General features: G+C 34.3%; 2 protein-coding genes across 3 annotated transcripts; both read left to right on the top strand.

Annotated features, from left to right (window-relative positions):
• Nucleotides 1-7,128: 7,128 nt before the first annotated feature.
• On the top strand, nt 7,129-14,904 carry LOC132302929 (protein TWIN LOV 1). 2 transcript variants are annotated; one of them, XM_059799937.1, is made up of 8 exons: nt 7,129-7,378; nt 7,562-8,240; nt 8,770-8,977; nt 9,102-9,166; nt 9,332-9,411; nt 9,649-9,684; nt 9,850-9,913; nt 14,391-14,904. In XM_059799937.1, the coding sequence occupies exons 2-8, from the start codon at nt 7,679-7,681 to the stop codon at nt 14,420-14,422; spliced, it is 1,047 nt and encodes a 348-aa protein (XP_059655920.1). In that variant the 5' UTR covers nt 7,129-7,378; nt 7,562-7,678; the 3' UTR covers nt 14,423-14,904. The 2 variants fall into 2 exon arrangements, with proteins under 2 accessions (XP_059655920.1, XP_059655919.1); XM_059799936.1 differs by having other exon boundaries at nt 7,132-7,378; nt 9,649-9,704.
• A 2,683-nt stretch (nt 14,905-17,587) lies between these two features.
• Nucleotides 17,588-19,715, top strand: LOC132302928 (aldehyde oxidase GLOX-like). The gene has a single exon (XM_059799935.1). The coding sequence runs from the start codon at nt 17,646-17,648 to the stop codon at nt 19,431-19,433; it is 1,788 nt and encodes a 595-aa protein (XP_059655918.1). The 5' UTR covers nt 17,588-17,645; the 3' UTR covers nt 19,434-19,715.
• The last annotated feature ends 1,069 nt before the right edge of the window (nt 19,716-20,784 follow it).

The raw sequence follows: 20,784 nt of genomic DNA on the forward strand, positions 1-20,784 counted from the left end.
AACTATCCCATCCCAAATAACATACCATAATGACGCATGCCCAGGTCCAATAGATTGGCTAGATTTATGTATATTTACCAAATCCTATTTCCACATGTTCACAATCCTAGCGTAAAATAGCGTTATTATTCCATGTTACTAAAAACAATAGTTAACTGATCACATACTTGTGTCCCCAACTAAACCACATACCAAAATCCCGAATAATAAATGAAAATAAAACACGTACGACAAACACAATAACATAAAATATTCCTACTTAAGACATCGTTCAATCTAGAAAAGAAAATCTCTTTTGAAATCAACCTTACCAGATTGTTTCACAATTTCATTTTATAGTTTCGTAGGTAATCATCCAACCTCAAAACAGATCCTTTAAACATAGCTTAAAAGTAACATATGTTTGCCTAAGCAAATACCAAGGGCTTAACCCTTATCCTCCTTCTACACGGAATGTAAACTGTCTAACTTGGCTTTATAAAGCAAATAGAACGTCACAACATAATACCAATTCTCTACTATATGTGATATAAAATCATGTATTTCGTTCTGATAAGAACTCCATCAGATCCCCAAACTCCAGAAGAGTACTTTTTATATACCTCTTTTAGAGATGATAAGAAAGCTTAACTATTTGTAGATTAATCAACCCCAATTCTACTAATATCATTCGCTATACTACCAGCAAATAAGATCACCCTTGCGTAATCACTTATCTTCAAGATTTAGTACCCTCTTTCCTGGATACACCGAAATCTCCTCCATTAGGATTTTCTTCGGGCCCTACTCATTGCTTGTCTCCTTTATAAGAATAATTGAAATCGTGTAGGCCCCAAGATGCGGTGACCTAACACACACAATTAACTCCTTCCTTGGTTTATACTTTAAAGTAGCGCCAACCAGAACTAAACCTTCAATCTCAAATTCTATCTTCTAGCAAAGAAATCGATAATGTACTCCTTTACTCCTTTAGGTCTTTATCACTTTCGCCTTGGACCCATGCTCCTCCTAGCATCAATCATTTTGTAACTACAGAATTTAATTGACATCAGCTCCTTCTAACAAACCGTAAATAGAATACAACGAATCCTAATATGGGCTCAAAGTTTTTAAGAGACACAATGCGGAAGTCACATAACGAAAGACATTCCTAAGGACACTTGAACCTGGAGTGCTCTGATACCAACTGTGATACCCCCAGATTTCTGGATGCGGGTTGGCCAGGCCCATGCCCAAATACCCGAGGATATCAAAAATAAATCGGTAATAATCGAACACAAAGTACAAAATAGATAAATAAGAATAAATAAATTTCTGAAAGAAAACTAAAATGATAATCTATTAATTGAAACCTCAGAATAAATTTTCATAAATAATAAAATATTCTGATAGAATTAATCCTCTAAAGTAATACAACTTGGGAATTCATACTATGTGGACCCCTAGAAAATCCTAGCTGAACAAATGACAGCAATAACTGTCTACATCAGAATACTGAAACATAAAGAAACTCCTATGTAGATAATCTGGAAGAGTAAAGTAGACTAATCCCTGCTCAGTACGAACAACATCTACTCCTGACGAACACCTGAAAAATAACGGTAAGTCAGGCTCACAAACAAGTTCTACTCTACTACAATCCAAGTAGAGATCCGATACATGTATACATCCTAGTTAATCCAACAATAACTAGCAGTCCGTATATATATAGATACACACTATAGGACACTTATTGGACTATTGGTCTATCTCAACCTAAATAGAAGGCAACATGCAAACCGCACATAAAGTGGGCATGAGTACCTAAACCTACCAGAGCACCCAGATGTCTACTATGTCTAGTTATCCATCCTAGACAATATACGCACCTTAACCATAATCCTGAGACTCAAGCTCATATCATGGCACCATAATTATATATATAATCCATTCTATCTAACTACAAGTAAACCTCTATAATTAATCCTCTATAAATAATCATCTATAAGTCATTCAACTTATTTAGCTGATTTGACTTGAGTATAGGTAGGACTTAACATTCTTTTGGTTAATCCATCCCTTTATATAAATGTAGGACTTAACTGATAAGTTAATTCGTTCCTAGAATGCCACCGTCTTATACCGGTGCATTACATCCATACAATCTAATTATTGATGAAAGAAATAAAACAATACCTCAATAAATCCGGGAATAAGCATAATAATAATCAGATATAAAGAATCATATTATGCAACTAACACAAGATTAAAATAATAAAACATTCATATTAATTGCTAAGTTATTTTTAATCAATAAAATCCTCCATTCCATCCAATAATTGATGAAGAAATAAAACAACACATCAATTAATCCAGAGATAAGTATAATTAAAATCAGATAATTAACCGAGCATATTATACTGCTAATACATGATTTAAAATCATGCAACATCCATTTAAATTGCTAGAATAATTTTTAGCAATTAAAACATCCACTAACAACATGCAAATTTAGTTAAAATTTCATATTGTTCAAATCCTTAGTACATTAATATAGATTATGCATTGTGGGTATTTAACATGTACATTGTAGTCATTTAAAACCCTTATTACAGTCTAAGCAACCTTAGAAAATCCCAAAATCCAAAACAGAACAAAAAAAAAAAAAAAATATATATATATATATATATATATATATATATATATCACTTTCTGTAGTGTTCCAGCAAGAGAGCATGCTCTCTTCTGAAAGGAGCATGCTTTATTCAAAAGAAGCCGCCTTCATTCTTAATAGAGCATGTCTATTTAAAAGGAGCTGCCTCCATTCTCAATGGAACATGCTTTATCCAAAAGGAGCCACCTTCATTCTCAATAGAGCCGCCTCCATTCCTACTACTCTCCGTCTTCTTCATCTATGGTGTCCTCTGATCATTTCAACCATCTTCCTTAAGGTTCCTAACCTTCTGTTCTAATTACCAGATGATCCCAATTAATTTTGTAAAGTTCTTATGCCTCTTTTACACCAATTCAAACAAGATTCAAGCAAGGAATTTCAAAATCAAGCAAGTATGAGTATAAACACATAAATTCTGTTTTAATTCCAATTAAGCATGCATACATGGTTAATTTATTATTTGATAAATCCTGAAATTAAACTAGGCATGTATAGAGTATGAAATCTAAGGAAAAGAGTAAAAGAAGAACTTGCTTCTAGGTTTCCAATTGAAACCTTAACTTCTTCTTCCTAACTTTGTCGGCGATCGTGGCTGCCATCATAGCTCTCTGGTATACTGTCCTAGCCCATGCACAGCTTCTCCTCCTTCCTCCTCTTGGTTCGGCCTCAACCTTAGGCCGAGCCTCTCCTTTCTTCTCTCACGGTTTCTCTCTCTTGTTAGGTAATACCACGAAATATCATATATGCCTCCACAGACTTATGTTTATATAAGTATAGATAACATATAACCATAATCCTTGTCTAATCCTAAGTCTATTTATAAAGAAAAAGAGAAATAAATAATACAACGTAATAATAATACTACATTATAATATTACGTATCTACATATATATGTATCCATTTATAAATATAATATAATTTTATACATATACATAACTGAATCCTCCTTATTATTATTAATTAAATAATAATAATAATAATAATAACCACCATATATATATACCCATCTAAATATATATATATATATATATATATATATATATATATTAATATCTATATATATATTAATATACTAATACCCATGGGTCATACTCTTACCCATTTAGGCTTCATCCAAGTAGTATATGTGACCCATTTCTTTAGTCCATTATTACTATCCAAATTCACGTCCTTTAATTTAAACAAAATAAAATAAAACTACATAAACAATTAAAACATTTAACTACCACATAACTACAAACCTACGCACAATTAAGTCACATAAATCACAACACACAAATCTACACAATTCAATTTATATAAATCATTTAAGCACACATAATTTAAATTAAATAAATAAGTCAATTAAACATATAACTAATAGCCAAATAATCAATTAATCCAATAAAATGCAATTATAACAATTAAATAAATACTGAGATTATCATTTTAAAATTAGGGATATTACAAATTCTGTCAAAATCCCAACAATTGTTGCTTTTGTTCGCCTAGGTCTGCTTATGTTTGGCTTGTTTTCGGCTAGTATGAGTGAATTTACTATTTTCTCTCTGACTAGATCTCTGATCTATGTCGGTTTTGGTTGTTCCCGACTTGGTCTGATCTTTTCCACTTGATCTAATCTTGTGCGGGTTTGGGTAGTTTTTCCTCCTGTCGGAGGTGCCTTGTAGTTGTAACTTTGGAGTTGTTGTCTTGATGATGATCAGACCTTTGGGTTTCTCCTGTTACTGCTCTTCTCCCTTGGTGGTTTTCATTATTGAATTTTGGCTCTTGTTCTCAACAACTTTTGAGTCTGTTCTTCATTTTTTCTTATTTTGTTTCAAGATTTATATGTCTTTATCTTGATTGGTTTTTGCCTTGTAATATCATTGATGACTTGATTTTTTTGCCTTTGCCCAAAAAAAAAAAAAAAAAAAAAAAAAAAAGCAGGTCCCAAAAATTCTTTTACTTCCCTAACTATCACCTTCCCCGCCAAATCACAAAAGTGCAAAAGGATTACAGTGTTTCGAGACAAGTTTTGACAAAATGTTTTATGTTGTCTGAAAAATTATTTTAGGAATCAACAATTTGATCGTTTCATTAATAAAATATCAATTATTGGGATGAATTAATGTTTTCACAAAAAAAAAAAAAAATGTTTGTCCTCTCCATTAAGCTTTCTGTTGCAGAGATGCTAACTATTATTCATCAAAGCATACAAATTTTCAAACAATTAACAACCACACAAACCATATCATCGCAAAAAGGATCATTAAAAATTTAAAACATTTCATAAAACAGTGGCAAGAAATGTTTGGGCCCCAGTAGCTGAACTGACTTTATGTCTTGTAATGCATGTTGGGTTACCAGGAAATGTCATACCACATCACTTTGTGCTTTCAATTCAACTTGTTTTTGGTACTCTTTTTTGACATGTTACTCCCTCCTATGCAAATTAGTTTTTTTTTTGTTTTTTTTGAAAATTTAACTTTTTTAAGAGAATAAATTTAATTTTTTTTAATTATAATGATAGTGAATAAATTATTAAATATGTTTATAGTAGATTAATTTTTTATAAATTTAATATAAGAAGGTTAATTTAATAATTTAACTTTTTAAATGAAATATTTATTTTGAAACAGACAAAAATAGGAATATAAATATTTAATTTGAAAAGGAGAAAATATTTATTTACTAATTAATAAATAAATCTGAATTGGGAGACGTGAAATATAAGAGTGGTAGGATGTGAGCCCTACTATTCCTTTGATCTCAAGTTTGGTTACATCAAATCAGAGAGCAAATCAATTTCCTTTCCGCTTTAAGTAGATGATGGTGCTTAAAATCAAGTTCGTAACTAATGCACCGTCATCTTCTATGGGGTCATTAGGGTCACTGAAAATCATCATTTTGTATATTTTAGATCATAATACAAAAAAATGGAGAAATAAATCATGATATTATTAGTAATTCTAGAGTAGGTTAGACTAAATCAAGACAATATTGTGGTATTTATGTGATAAAATTTAAAAAATACTAAATAAGTTAAAAGAAAATTTCTATAGGACGTGCAGCCATTAAGCCAAGCTATATTATATAGGGGTAGTGTATTCCGCATTGAAAAAGAAACAAAATAAATTCTTGTAGCTGAAATGAAGATGTTGAGGTGGATGATCTGTGACTACAAAAAGATAAAATTATCAATCAAAGTGTATGAGAGATATGTGTGTTGTAACAATTGAATATATAATTTGGATCACTCATACGAGCAGTACGTTTAGCTCACTTACATGTGACTCAATAAAAAAAAAAAGAAAAAGAAATAGAACTTAGACTCATTGATACCCCAAATAGCATAGAGTAGTTTGAATAGAAGATAAGAAAAAGTGAGAAACTCATTTAGAAAACTCAAATAAATAAATAAAAGGCAAAAATGTCTACTATGATGAAGAAGTATTGCACCATCAAAGACATTAGTGTATCATTCATCTTCTACAGTATAAATAATTAATGGTAAAAATGTAAAATATTTATGTTAAAGTATAAATAGTTAATGGTAAAAATAAAAAATATTTATGTTATTTGTTGGGGAAAGAAAATAAAAAATTCACCCATTAGTAGCTCTGTCCACACCAATTAAGACACGTTGCACATTCACCAAAGCCGTAGTCACATAGGAGCAATACTCAACTATGGTGAGTCAGAAGGCGACACGTGGAAATGCGGCGATGCGCGCGGCTCACCTAACCGAAGATCAAATTTAATCACTCAATCCTGTACTGAATTTAGTGCAATGTCTAAATCGTTAACTTCCAAAAAAAAATCAATTGCCACGTGTCAAGCATCAAGTGAAGAATGAGTGTGGGACTGTGGAGGACACAGACAGATCATGATAACGTGGATGGATAAGGATCTGCGTCGGTCCGTGTGTTTCTTTCTGTGTATATTCTATTTTCAGGGTGTGTTGTTGTGGGCCCAACTTCACTTATGTTTGGCCTTCGTATTTCTTCATCGCCTCTGCTTTTTAAAATTTTATTTTAAATGAATATATACGTATGCATTGCATATTTTGTTATAGAATTGAAAAATAGAACATAATGAATTGTTATTTTTTTGCACCATCTCTTTCAAATTAAATATGATTTTCAAAGTGAACCATCTAATTTATAAGTTTTAATTGATTATTAAATATAAAAAATAAGTCCTACTTTTTTATATTTTGCAAATATAAAATAAGTCAAATTCACTAATTTGTATTACATAACTAGGTATGTTTATTAAAATGACCACCTGAAATATATTACTATTTTTGTGTCAAATTATGATGGGTCGTACCATATAAAAATCTATCCTACACTCTTAGCGCTAAAAAATCAGAACTTTAACCGCTAAAATCACAATTGTATCACACATAAAAGTACCAACAAAGGAAAATGCATATATAATAGTAATATTTAATAAAAAAAAATAAGAATAAAATCTGTATAATTTGTGATTCGCATAATTGTGAGCTTCTACGCCTTTGCTTCTTAGATTCTCTCTCTCCCTCTGTCTCTCTCTCTACACTTATTGAGATTTCATCTTCAGATTATGCAAGAAAATCGATTGACGGGTATATGCAAATCGGTGATGTTCATTCGAAATCAGTATTCACATAAGATATTTTGGCCTGTAAAAACGACTTCGGATCAATGTTCTTCCACTGTAGTTCACTGCTCACCCGGCATGAAACTCCTTTTATGTAACTTGTAAGAAACCAAAAAAAACTTTATTCTATTATGGAATTTCATTCCTACCTTCCGTTTTTGTCATCTTCTTCTGTATTAATCTATGGGCTTTGTTTTGTACTTTATTAAGTTCCTATTTGAACTCTTCTTGGTTTCTCTGTTACTAAATTCAACATTTCTGTTTTGTGTTTCATGGTGTTGAAGCTGACTTCTTCAACAGAAGGACAAGTGCTCAACGACCCACATGGGATTGGGTTTAATCTGCACACAGAAAGACACGGAATTTGAAGAAGCCGCAGCAACAAAATTTTCTAAATTTCTATGGATACACAATTGGGTATGATTGAACAATCCTTTAATGTTCGATACTCGCTTTGGGTCCGCGAAGCGCTCGACGAATTGCCTGACTGTTTCACGATCACTGATCCTTGCATTTCTGGGCACCCAATTGTGTTCGCCTCTCGTGGGTTCTTGAAAATGTCAGGGTATTCCAGAGACGAAGTGATTGGGAAGAATGGGAGGATATTTCAGGGACCCAAGACGAATCGGAGGACGGTGATGGAGATTCGGGAGGCCATTCGAGAGGAGAGGACTGTACAAATCAATATATTGAATTATCGGAAAGATGGGTCACCATTTTGGATGTTGTTTCATATGTGCCCTGTTTTCAGTAAGGAGGATGGGAGGGTGATTCATTTTGTTGGAGTTCAGGTCCCGATTTCGCAGAAACCGAGGCGGTTGAGCAGTGGGTTTGGGAGAAATGGGGTGAGTTTGGGTGAGGATGGGACTGGGTGGTCTTGTAGGAGGGAGGTGTGCTCGGATTCTGTGGTGGAATTGGGTCGCGTTTTGGCTATGGATTCAGTGTTGGATTCAGAAGATAGAGGTTTGTTTTTGTTTTTCAGTTTGCAGTTGAGTCTTTGTTTTTACATACAGAGTATGACCTTGTTTAATTGGTGATTTACATTACATAGAACTTGGTTGTTCATGTTTAGCATGAAATTATTGTGGGGTTGTTTCAACATATTAACATGCTTACTGGTACTTACTACTAATTTATGTAATCTAGCTGCAGGTCTCTCTCTCTGTCTCTATCCGAATTTCCTTATTTCACTATTTCTTTTTCAGTAAATGAATTTTTGTTGAATGTTTCTATAGGTTGTGGTTCTTGTGGTTGGTTATAGTGGTGTAATCTAAGTTGCTCATTGGTTTGCTTTTCTTATTATTATTGATGAGAAAATTATTGTGTACTATTACTATAAATAGATATGCTTACTTCCATTGTCATACTAAGATACTCCTTTTACTCCTTATTAGGTTGCTTGGGTTGTCTACTTTTGTTCCAATGCTTGCTTTTACAGGTCAGGAAATTCCTTTTCTAAAAATTTCTCATGCACTGGATTTATTTATTACAGAATTAGAGGTTGATGAGCCGTGCAAGGCAAGTGATTTAGAGAAGCGAAAAGCTGTGACTGCTATTAACAACATATTTTCTGTGCTCACTCACTATAGTGAGGTAACAGGCAGATTAGTGTGTGGGAACAGATGTTGCTTGTCTGGGATGGGTCCTCTGTGTTCATCATTAAATATATCTCTTGGTAGAATCAAACAAAGCTTTGTATTGTGAGTTTTAACAAGTTCCTGGTTTTTCTTATATTATCAGAGACATAATTCTGCTTTTCTAAGGTTGTTGATTTTTATGCTTTGTGTTCTTGGCACACATATCTTTGGCCTACTTGCATTGCAGAACCGATCCGCACTTACCTGACATGCCCATCGTTTATGCAAGTGATGCGTTCTTAAGATTGACAGGTAGTCAAATGTGAACCAAATTTACAATGCTGTTTGTTATTTTTTGACTTGTCTCATATGTAAAATTTTCTTGCTTGAGAATGGGAGATGGATCCAGTTTATAGATATCCTCAACCATCTGGCTTGTCAAATTACTCATCCTAAGGAAAATTCTTTCTTCAATAGGCTATGCTAGACATGAAGTATTGGGATGCAATTGTAGATTCTTAGGCGGGGTGGATACTGATCCCTCAACTATATTTAAGGTGACTATTCTCCAATTTAGCTCTTGATTATTTTTTTGTTTTTTGGATGTGTTCTTTAATACTCTTATCAGCAAGACTGTAAATATCTCGACCTAGTAGAAACTTCTCACCACTATTGAGTGGACAATGTGGGTTATATTCTACTCAATGAATGACCTGAAAAGAAGGGAATGGAAAACGAAAAGAGATTTTTTAGTTTCATCCTTCCTTTATTTTATTTTATTTGTTGTTGTGCAGATAAAGGAAAGCGTACAAACTGAGCAACCATGCACAGTACGTATCTTAAACTACAGGTTGATACTTGTCTATACTTCTTGTCATGTTCTGGAGGACAACCTATGATTTTTTCTTTGTTTGTTCTTTTAGTCTGAGATCATTAAGTTCTTAATCTAATAATTACTAAGATTTTGATTTTTCTTTTTCCTGCTTTGTTCTTAGGAAGGACAAGAGTTCATTTTGGAATTTTCTTCATATTTCACCTGTTCGGGATGCTTCTGGCAAGGTAGTTAGTTTTTTCTTTCTGTCAGTTGTCTGGAATTTTTGTTGTAAATGTCTGTTAATAGGATTCATGTTTGGTTCTTCTTTTTGTGAATTTTCTACTCCATATGTTGGGTGTAGAACCATGCTGCATGGTTTTTATTTATTAGTAATATTTGAGTTATGTCTTGTGAAGACTCTGTAAACTGTGACAATTCTTTTGAGTCTTGAAAATTGATTAGCCGGTGCAGCAGGGTTAACAATGTCGGACATGTAAAAGTTGTGTTCTGTATTTGATGCTGGTACTGGTAGCACTAAGATGGTAGTAGATTTGAGTGTGCTTTATTTTTGGTGAAATACTTATTTTCCTTCACATGCCTTCTATCTGATCCTACTTTTGTTACTGCGATACACCAAGTCTCTTAAGCACAATCTTGTCTTTCAATGGACTGCATAGAAAGTTGAAATACTTATTTTCCTTCACATGCCTTCTATCTGATCCTACTTTTGTTACTGCGATACACCAAGTCTCTTAAGCACAATCTTGTCTTTCAATGGACTGCATAGAAAGTTGATTATATTGGTTCCCATTCCTTCTTCTGAAATGCATCTGAGTTCATAGTAGAGCTTTTATGCACGTAAATTTTCAAAGGCTCGTGCCCAAAAAAGGTAATTAGTGCCATTCCATTTTTGTGAAACTATTACAGAATGGGGGTTATCAAACAACCCTGGGAGGCAAAAAGGAGAAGTCCAACTACTAACCATAGGAGGGTTTTACATTGGAGTTTTGTAATTCATTGTTTAAGAATATTGATATGCTATGTTACATGGACTTGGGTACACGGGTCAGATGCAGGTATGTATTCACATGTCGGACGTGCCAAATTCCCAAATAGAAGGATACATGAACTGCTAAGTACTCTATGGGACAAAATGTTGGGCAGCTAGGAAACAACATATGCATAAAATGAGTGTGGCGGAAATGCGAATGTTGAGACAGATGCATGGCAAGACAAGAAAGGATAGAATTAGAAATGACCACATCCGTGAGATGGTTGAAGTAGAGCATCAATTGACGATAAAATGAGAGAAAATCGATTAAGATGGTTTGGGCATGTGCAAAGAAGACCATTAGGTGCGCCAATGAGGTAGACGAACATGGTTCACACCGAGGATAATGCTAGGGGAAGGGGAAGACCAAAATTAACATGGGTAGAGTTAGTAAGAAAGGCTATGATAACATGTGGTTGGCTGATATTATGACCTTTAGATAGAGTGAAATATAAAACTAGGATTCATGGAGTCAATTGCTGATCCCAAGTAAAGGCTTTGTTTGTTTTTGTTGTTATTGTGGTAAAAAAATGTATTATGTAAGATAGTGTTCAATATAGGAATTTCACTCGTTTTGAAGCAATAATATTATAGACTTGAATTATTGAATATGTTTTTTTGTTTCATTTTCAACTAAAAATATAGGACACATATCCAATACTCATGTCTGAGTATCGTGTATCCAACATGGTACTTCACCTACGTTTAAGGAGTCCATGTAACAAAGTGGATATGCATGTCAATTTGTATGTTTTTTTCACAATTTCTCTCTTTTAAAATGTTTTTCTGCATTTATCCATGTTGTCTCGACCTTGAAGGTTATGCTCTCTTTATAGTATTATTATTATTATTAATTTTTTTTGTGATTATATTGCTCCTGTCAATGAATAATGTATATCAGTGGGAGCTAGGATTTGAGAATATATCAAGGTGATTGTGATAAACTTTTTGGTGTTCCATGACCAAGACATATCTTCAAGTTTCTACATGCTTCAAATATGGTTGAAGACGTGAGTGGCTTCTCTGGTTACTTGATTAAATTTAATTTTTTTGGAAAATGCATACATAGTTGGTTCCGGAATAGGCAAGGAGATTGTGAAAGTGATCTTCAACATTGCCATGCTTGTTGCTAAGCTGATAAATGTGTGCCGGTCTTAATTTCATTATTATGAAAACCATTCATGAGACTCCTAACGATTTATGAGATTCCTCTCTAAAAATAACCATTCATGAGATTCCTGTCTGAAACCCCATCCAAAGTTTAAAGGCATTTGGGAGATGCACACACAAAGGCAGGTGTTGCATGAGGCTTATTCCTCAGCCAATGAGGCAGGCACCTCTAATTCTGTATATTGTGAAGTTTGAACCGAATTTAGAAAGTCCCTGAAGGCTCATACCTCGGAGTCCGAGACTTAAGGGTTTTCCCACCTTTTACATGCCATTTTTTAGACAACCACTTCTTACGAGACCCGTCATAAGCTTCTTTTTAGATGTTTGTAATAGACTTTCAACCAAAAACCTATAGACGATAAAAAAAGGGTCTTAGAGTAGGGAAAGAAGGAAGAGAAGAAGAGAGAGAGAGAAAGGAGCAGTGGGGAAGAGATGAAGATAAAAAGATAGAGAGAAAGAGAAGCCTTGAATCTGTCAATTTATTCAGTGGCGGAGCGAAGAATTTACTCTGGAGGGGGTGAACTTAAAATAGTGATAAATCTTTTTCCCCAAAAACCTATTGACAAGCAAAAAGTAGTTTTAGAGTAGAGAGTTTTTTATGCAAAGAGAATAATAGAAGAAAGAAAGAAGAAGAGAGAGAGAAATGAGAGGAAGAGAAAGATAGAATGATATAGCAGCCTTGAATTTGTAACATTAATCCATGGCAGAGCAAAGAATTTACTCTGGAGGGCGCGAACTTAAATAATGATAAGAGATTTTTTATTTTTTTTGAACCAAATAAGAAGTGCAAAGACTTGAATGCTTATTCTGATGTTCTCATATAAGATTTTTATTGTTCTCAACTAGTTATCATGTCTTAAACATAACCTGGCTCCTTTTCTTTTTCCCAAAATAGTTTTCTATTTTAAAGAAATAGCAAAATTAGACGAAAAAGAAAGGATTGTGGGCTTCTTACATACTTGCTTAGGGTCAAGAAATGGACTGAGAGAGGATTTCTGTAGTTCTTTCTCTGTCTTTCGTTTGGAGAGAGATTTACGATTTGTTTGGTAGAAATGACAGAGTAGTGGATGGAATGGATGGTGCATCCTTGGGGAAAGAAAGGTGCTCTCTTGTTTTGTTTGGTTGAGTCGAAGGGAAGAGAAGGAATCAACAATAAAGTTGGTTATTAAGGATTCACAATCACTGTAAACCAATTCTGTGCCGATCTTCCGTGAGCATTCTACAAGCATAGAAGACGCTTTGTGAATATGGCTCCTATACATTAATTTTTTTGACAATCACTGAATGATCAAGCTGTTTGCATGTCATCTCTTGTTACATAGTGATGACGAGAGGGATTTTGCTATCATTTCACTGAAAGTGCTGAAATGAAGAGCTGTTAGGATCTCTTGCCCTTCCTTTTCTTTAGGCCTGGTTGAGTGTGTTACTATCGGACTATCAGTTATCATGAGTAAGACTGTAAGAGGGAGTAATTTTTGAAAAGCTAAACTTCCTCCAGCTCGTTGTATCCACAGAAGAATTGTTTTCTTTTTTGCGTTAAATCTCTCTCTTTCTCTCTCTCTCTGTGCAAGCCTAACCCCAACACGCCGCCCTATTAATTTCTCGTCCCAATTGCCCAGAGAAACTGAATAACTCCTGGAAAAATTGGAGATAGGAAAGTAGTTATGGAATTCCATAGTACCATAAATCCCAAGTCAATGAGTAACTTCCATTGTTGACAAAATCTTACAATCTTACAATATACTTCATGCAATGGTTTTGTTTAATTGTTTTCTGCAATTATTTCACTTTTTATATTTCGCCAGTTCTCGGGCCACCCCCTCCCCCCCCCTCGCTTTTATCAGTGGATTAACTAATGGAGTTCAGTGAGGCCAAAACATGTATATGTCCTAAGTGCATAGATTTTTGAGACAGTTACAACTGTGGCATATCTACCTGTGGAATTGCTATGTTATGGAAGCTGCAGAGTAGACTTGTTTTTTTTTTTAATATTTATATCAAAATATATTTGTATGTATTCAGAATTTATTTGTACTGCACCGTAGTCATGATTTTTCTCATATCACGTTTAATACTGATATATATATATATATATATATTATATATACATATATATATATATTTTAAACTTAATTTTTTTATGTGCATATATGTTTTATATCAAAATGAAGATATTCTTTTTTTTTTGTCTTTCTTTCCCTTCCTCCAAATTTGATTCATTTGGAAATCTCACTCGTTCCAAATTTCTTCTCTTTGATTTCTTATACCTGTTGGAGCAATAACACACACTAGTTTTCTCTCGTTATACATGCAGAATTAAGTCTGCAGTTACAAAAACTATTGTGCAACCTGGTTGATGATGAGCTTTTGATTTGTTGATCCTCTGCTATGTTTGCGTTAATTGTCTCTCACTTTTAGCGTTTGATTGCTTGACGAAAATGAACTTTCTATTCTATTTCTTATAGCTGTTCCCATGTCTCTTATTGTGCATGGTTTTGCAGATAGCATATTTTGTCGGGGTTCAGATAGATGAAAGTTGTAAGAATAACGATAAACAAGGGCTGAGCCCAAAGATGAGGCAGCTTAGTGTCATCGGTGCAGTTAAGGTTGCAGTAAGAAGTTCATCAATGGCTGCTGGAGCCTCCAAGTCGTAGTTTCTATATTCTTGGCTTTGATTACTTGCTTTCTATTTAATATCTTTGATCTTTAGACAGTTATATATTTCATTTACAATCTCACCTAGCAGTAGGTTGAAGGGTTATCCACAAAATTAGGTGGTTGTAGCTGGGTTGTTAAGCTCGCATTATTTATGTATATATAGTTTTATTCTGTAATTGAAACTGAACGCGGATCATCTACTATCGGTTATCCGGACAGTCCACGTTGATGATTATTGAGAATGTGTGCACGATTGAATCATAATTGTATCTATTACGCGAATAGTCAAAGGGAGATGATTGTAGCAATTGGTGTAGAACACATTGATCATATGGTAAAGCTATTCTAATTACTGGATATGGCCTTGTAGTAGTTGATTTTGCCCTAATCTGCTAATTTGTTTCCTGTGTAGCTTGGGATTAGATTTTGATGGGGGTGGTAAGAGAGGAAGTAGAATTTGACCTAAGCTAGTCTAATTACTGCATCAGAGTTTTTCTTGTTTTGTCCTTAAAAAGTTGTGCACGCATAATATGTGATTCTGTATATCGAAGCAAAGTCGAGTCAGAGTCATCGTCATCGTCATCGTCATCATCCTTGCCTTATTCTCATGTTGTGTGTGCATAATATGTGATTCTATATATTGAAGCAAAGTTGAGTTGTTGTCATCGTCATCATCCTTGCCTTATTCTCGTGTTTTGTGTGCATAATATGTGATTCTGTATATTGAAGCAAAGTCATGTTGTTGTCGTCATCATCCTTGCCTCATTCTCATGTTGTGCGTGTATAATATGTGATTTTGTATATTGAAGCGAAGCCGTGTTGTACCTTGTCGTCGTCGTCCTATTCTCATGTTGTGTGTGCATAATATGTGATTCTGTATATTGAAATAAAGTCGTGTTGTTGTCATCATCATCGTCCTTGTCTTATTCCCTCATGAGATCGGCCATTTACTGTATCGAAGTACTTCGTTTGGAATTCCAATTTTTTCCAAGATTCCAAAGTTTCCGCTCATAGTTGGATTATTGTCAATCAAATGCAGAAATAACATAATGCAGTTTTATTTTGCTTAGTATTAGTAAATGAGTGTAAAATTCATAGAATTTCATGCTACTGATTCATTTGGGCTGTAGGTCTACTTGGTGGTTTTAATGATAGTGTAGCTTTGATTCTGTTTGCAATTTATTTAGAAATCCAAATTATAACTTGTGTAATAAATTAATAATTAATAATTATACAGCTTTTCCACCGGGTAAGTGTGCAGACGTCAGGTTTGCAGTGAGGAGTTTGTCAGTGGGTGCTACCACCTCTTTTTATTATTTGCTTCTGATCTACTGATTTTCTCAATATTTCACCTTTTCAAACTGTAAATCCATTATGTTTCAACTTTCATTTGCTATGTATTTCATTTGTTATGTAAAATATATATATATTTTTATTTGTTTGGTATTTAGTTGTCGTAAAATATTTAAGAAAAAAATATATATATATTAAAAGTTAATAAAAATAATTTACCTATTCATTTTGGACAAATTATTTTACACCTCTCCACTTGATGTACTATACATTGTATGTCAAACACCGAACAAGTAAAAATAATATATATATATATATATATATATATATATATATTTTATTTGATACACCGAACAAGTAAAAATAAAAATATATATATATATTTTATCTGAAAAAAAATTTATTTTTTAAGAAAATATTTTATTTTGAGGTCTTAGCCAGTTTGGGGTCTCTGTTGGAGTAAAAAGTAGAGAAGTAATCTCAGAAGGACTCTTAGATAAAAAGAAACAAATTATTACTTTTTGTTATTGTTGAACTAGCATCATTTATTAATAATTATTTTTATTTTATCTTCTAGTTAAAATAGAAGCTGTGAATGAGATGTTACCGGGTTTTTTTTTTTTTTTTTTTCAAGGTAAATAGTTGCTTAAATAGTTCAGACCTATCATTTATTAACTCTTGTGGGATGATGACATAATTTTTCATTCACATAAATGTAATTGGATTAATTCGAGAATGATTACAACTCAAAATAGAAATAAAATATATAATCATATAATCTATATTAATTCAATATATAACAAGTTTACTGTTGGAAAAAAGATATACATATATATAACAAGTTTTGAAGGATGGATTGGCTGTAGATGAACTTGTTGACATATGCAGATGTGAATGTGATATTTTCTTATGGTGTAAATATTTTTTTTTTAGTATGACAGAGACAGGGCCGGCGGGAATTAAAAAAAAAAAAAAAAAAAAAATTATTAGTAGTAATAATGTATAGTCATGAATGTTACTAATGGTAATTTTGTATAGAATATTAAATTTGTCCCTCCAAAATATTTTTCAGAATTCTATTAATAGTAATTATTTATAGTTATTAATGATAATTTTGTATAAGAAAATTAAAGTTGACCTCTTAAAATTTTATAAAATTCTCATTTATAGTTACTTATCTTAAAAGATGGTTTGTGAAATAAATTATTTATGAATTTTTTTTTAAATGTTTTGATCTTGTCTTTAAAAAATCAAATTTAATAATACAAGTGTTTATTATTTTGTAAGTATTGTTAAATGTATTAGTACGATATATATATATATATACATATAAAAGTATATAAATTATTTGTTACGTAGTAGTACGTAGTATGATTTAAAGAGAGAGACGAAAAAAAAAACAAAAAAAACATTGCTATATCCCTTTGACTTGCACTCACACACACGTTTACATTGTGTGTCATATATTAATTTGTTTTTTTTTTTTTATATGGATAATAATTGGATTAACAATTTTTATTAATTTTAATTCATGAAACTTACTTAAATAATTAAGCTCGTGGGTAGGTTTAAAACCAACTTGCTTAAATAGATCATTTCTCTTAATACTCTCATTGATCCATGGTGTTTTAAAGACATTTCATCTCAAATATTTAAACTCTATTTCTTATAAACACACACACACCCGCACGCACGCACATATATATATATATGTATCATCACACATGCTCACTCCGTTTCATGCGTACTAAAACCCAACCCACCAGTCCACAAACTAACCCACACAGTCCTCCTCAGACTGTTCTATGATCAAAACCAAACACAATCCTTCAATGCCTTTCAAGAACCTTTCTTTTCTCTTCTCTCTCATCACCATTCTCTCTCTCCTCACTCCCTCGTCACAATCCCACCGCTCCAGGGAGTTACTTTCCCGGACCCACCATGCCCCGAAATTCAACGTCATGTCGACGATTTTCGACTTCAACGTGACCGGACCGTCGCCGTCAGACACTCCCGGCGGCCAGTGGGTCCTACTCCAAAAGAGCATAGGCATCTCGGCCATGCACATGCAGCTTTTAAACAATAACAAGGTGGTCATCTTCGACCGGACCGATTTCGGCACCACCCCGCTCAACCTCCCTCACGGCCAGTGCCGCCACAACGACGCGGTGGTGAAAGTGGACTGCACCGCCCACTCCATCGTCTATGACGTCGCCAGTAACACCTTCAGGCCTCTCGCCGTGCAGACCAACGTCTGGTGCTCCTCCGGCGCCGTCCACCCCAACGGCACCCTCATCCAGACCGGTGGCTACCTCGCCGGCGACCGGAAAATCAGACTCTTCAGCCCCTGCTACGATCTCCAAGAATGCGACTGGGTTGAATTGCCGACCAATTTAACGGTCCGGCGATGGTACTCTTCGAACCACATTCTCCCCGACGGGCGTGTCATTATCGTCGGAGGCCGAGGACAATTCAGCTACGAGTTCTTCCCCAAGAACCCAAATGATGAAGCCTCCATGAAGCTTTTTCCACTCCATTTCTTGATCGAAACCATGGACTGGTTCGAAGAAAACAATCTTTATCCATTCTTGCACCTCCTGCCGGACGGCAACCTCTATATCTTCGCCAACCAGCGATCGATTTCGCTCGATTACGCGAACAATCGTATCGTTAGGGAGTTCCCGGCGATCCCCGGCGAAAAGAGGAATTACCCGGCAACGGGTTCGTCAGTTTTGCTACCTCTCCGGTTAACCGGCGGCGATGGGTCGCAGTTGCTGGAGGTGGAGGTGATGATATGTGGTGGTGCACGGGGAGGTTCGTACACCAAGGCACGAAAGCGTCGTGTATACGTGGAGGCATCTAAGAGCTGTGGGCGTTTGAAGCTCACGGATTCTGCACCCCAGTGGGTGATGGAAGAAATGCCCATGAGTCGGGTCATGCCCGACATGTTACTACTACCGACCGGTGACGTGCTGATCCTCAACGGCGCGTCGCACGGCACGGCCGGGTGGGAGGTAGCGGTCGGACCGGTTCTCAACCCGGTTCTCTACAGACCATACGAGACCGACACAAGTAAAAGATTCACTGTGCTCAACTCCACGAGCATTCCAAGAATGTACCACTCAGCCGCCACTTTATTGCCAGATGGCAGGATTTTAGTGGGCGGTAGTAACCCCCACCCAAAATACGTGTTCACCGACACACAGTATCCAACAGAACTGAGCTTGGAAGCTTTCCTGCCACATTACATGGCCCCACAGTACGCTACTCTGCGCCCTTCCAACATAACAGTGGAGGGTCATGTCGTATCGTACGGTCAGCAATTCGCTATCACGCTTGGGTTGATTATGTACCGTTCTGATCGCGCGATCACAGTAGCGATGATTGCGCCGTCGTTTACTACGCATTCGTTCGCAATGAATCAACGGCTGTTAGCGTTGGAGGTGCTGGCTATTGAACGGCTGTCGTTGTTTGGGTATAAAGTTACGGTGTTTGCACCTCCAAATAAGAATATTGCACCGCCGGGGTATTATATGCTGTTTGTGGTCAATGATGGAATACCAGGGCATTGTGTTTGGATCAGGATCAATTGAAGATCAAAACAATTTTTTTTTTTTTTTTTTTAGGGTTGTCCAAATTTGAGCCTATTTTTTATAATTTATTACTTTTTTTTTAGTGGAGTGGAATTTCAAAGCAATTTTGGTTGGTTTGGAATTTTCAATTTTACTTTTAGGAAAGAATAATCTTTTGACGTAATTACCCTTTTCATGTGTTTTTCTTGTACGTGTGTAATTTATTTTATTCACTCTCTTAGGAAACCAAGAAAATATTTTTAATAAAATGCAGTAGTAAATTTGTAAATTTGCCTATTAGGCCACCGGTTGAAACACGATTTAATTATATTGAAACCATAAATGGTGATGTTGAAAAGAGATCTCCATGCACTAAAACTTATTAAAATCTATAACTACATTATTTAAGTGTGTTGAGATAATTATTCTGATTCAGGACTTTAATCATACAATAACATATTTTGAGAAGTGATATACAGATGATGCTTGTACATTATATATATATATATATATATATATATATATATTGTACATAATATATTCAAGAGATTGTACTTTTATATGGCGGTACTAGACTTTGACAGAACAGAAGGAGCAACTCTTTGGGTGGGTGGTGGGTGGCAAGGGACAATAATGCCCATCTAACAATTTGCAATATTTATTAGAGTTGCGGTTCTTGAGAGACTGTTAATGTACTCTACCTTATTTATTATATTACTTTTTTGTTTTTGTTTGATTTAATTTGAGAATTACTTTCATTGGTAAAAACTATTCTTGATAATAGATTTCTTAATAAATGATATGAGAATTAATTTAAGATTACTTAAGAGTAATGCACCTCTTAACACTTATTAATGAATATTGCATTTGACTAAGAAAAAAAAATATTGCGTCAGTAGATAAAATCTCAAAAACAAATAAATAGAGGAGTGCTGTATAATTATATTATTTTTTCTTAGTTTAGAAAACTTTTTCCAGTAAATACAGCCAAATAGATTTTTAAACTCAAAAAATTGATAAGTGTTTTATTCTGATTTTCTAAAAACTATTCTTGAAAACTCAAAATTGAAAACCGATCCAAATAGGTCCAAGTTTCCGTTACAAAAACAAATATATGTCTTAGATACACATAAAAAATAAAATTAAATAAAAAATAAAAGGAAGGAAAGAAGGGAGAAAGCAAGTAAGAGAGCCCATATAAAGTCTTCCGGACATTATTCAGTGGCCTAAGTAATAGAGTGTCTAACTTCCTGAGCGAGAGTGTCCTAGTGTTGGAGTCCCCCTCCGCCGAAAATAAAAATAAAAAAATAAAAAATAAAAACATATTAAAGTCTTCCATGCCTTACAGTGCAATTCAAATAGCTACAACTTT

The sequence above is a fragment of the Cornus florida genome, unplaced genomic scaffold (genome assembly GCF_030987335.1).
Source record: "Cornus florida cultivar Cherokee Brave unplaced genomic scaffold, ASM3098733v1 CherokeeBrave_3.0.0_Hap2_Chr04, whole genome shotgun sequence".
Taxonomy (NCBI): domain Eukaryota; kingdom Viridiplantae; phylum Streptophyta; class Magnoliopsida; order Cornales; family Cornaceae; genus Cornus; species Cornus florida.

Excerpts from the sequence above, each read along its gene's own strand:
- LOC132302929 (XM_059799936.1), top strand. The coding sequence starts at position 7,679 with ATGGATACACAATTGGGTATGATTGAACAATCCTTTAATGTTCGATAC. Across the intron at positions 8,978-9,101 it reads ATCAAACAAAGCTTTGTATT|AACCGATCCGCACTTACCTG; the intron begins GTGAGTTTTAAC and ends CTTGCATTGCAG. Across the intron at positions 9,167-9,331 it reads TGCGTTCTTAAGATTGACAG|GCTATGCTAGACATGAAGTA; the intron begins GTAGTCAAATGT and ends TTTCTTCAATAG.
- LOC132302928 (XM_059799935.1), top strand. The coding sequence starts at position 17,646 with ATGATCAAAACCAAACACAATCCTTCAATGCCTTTCAAGAACCTTTCT.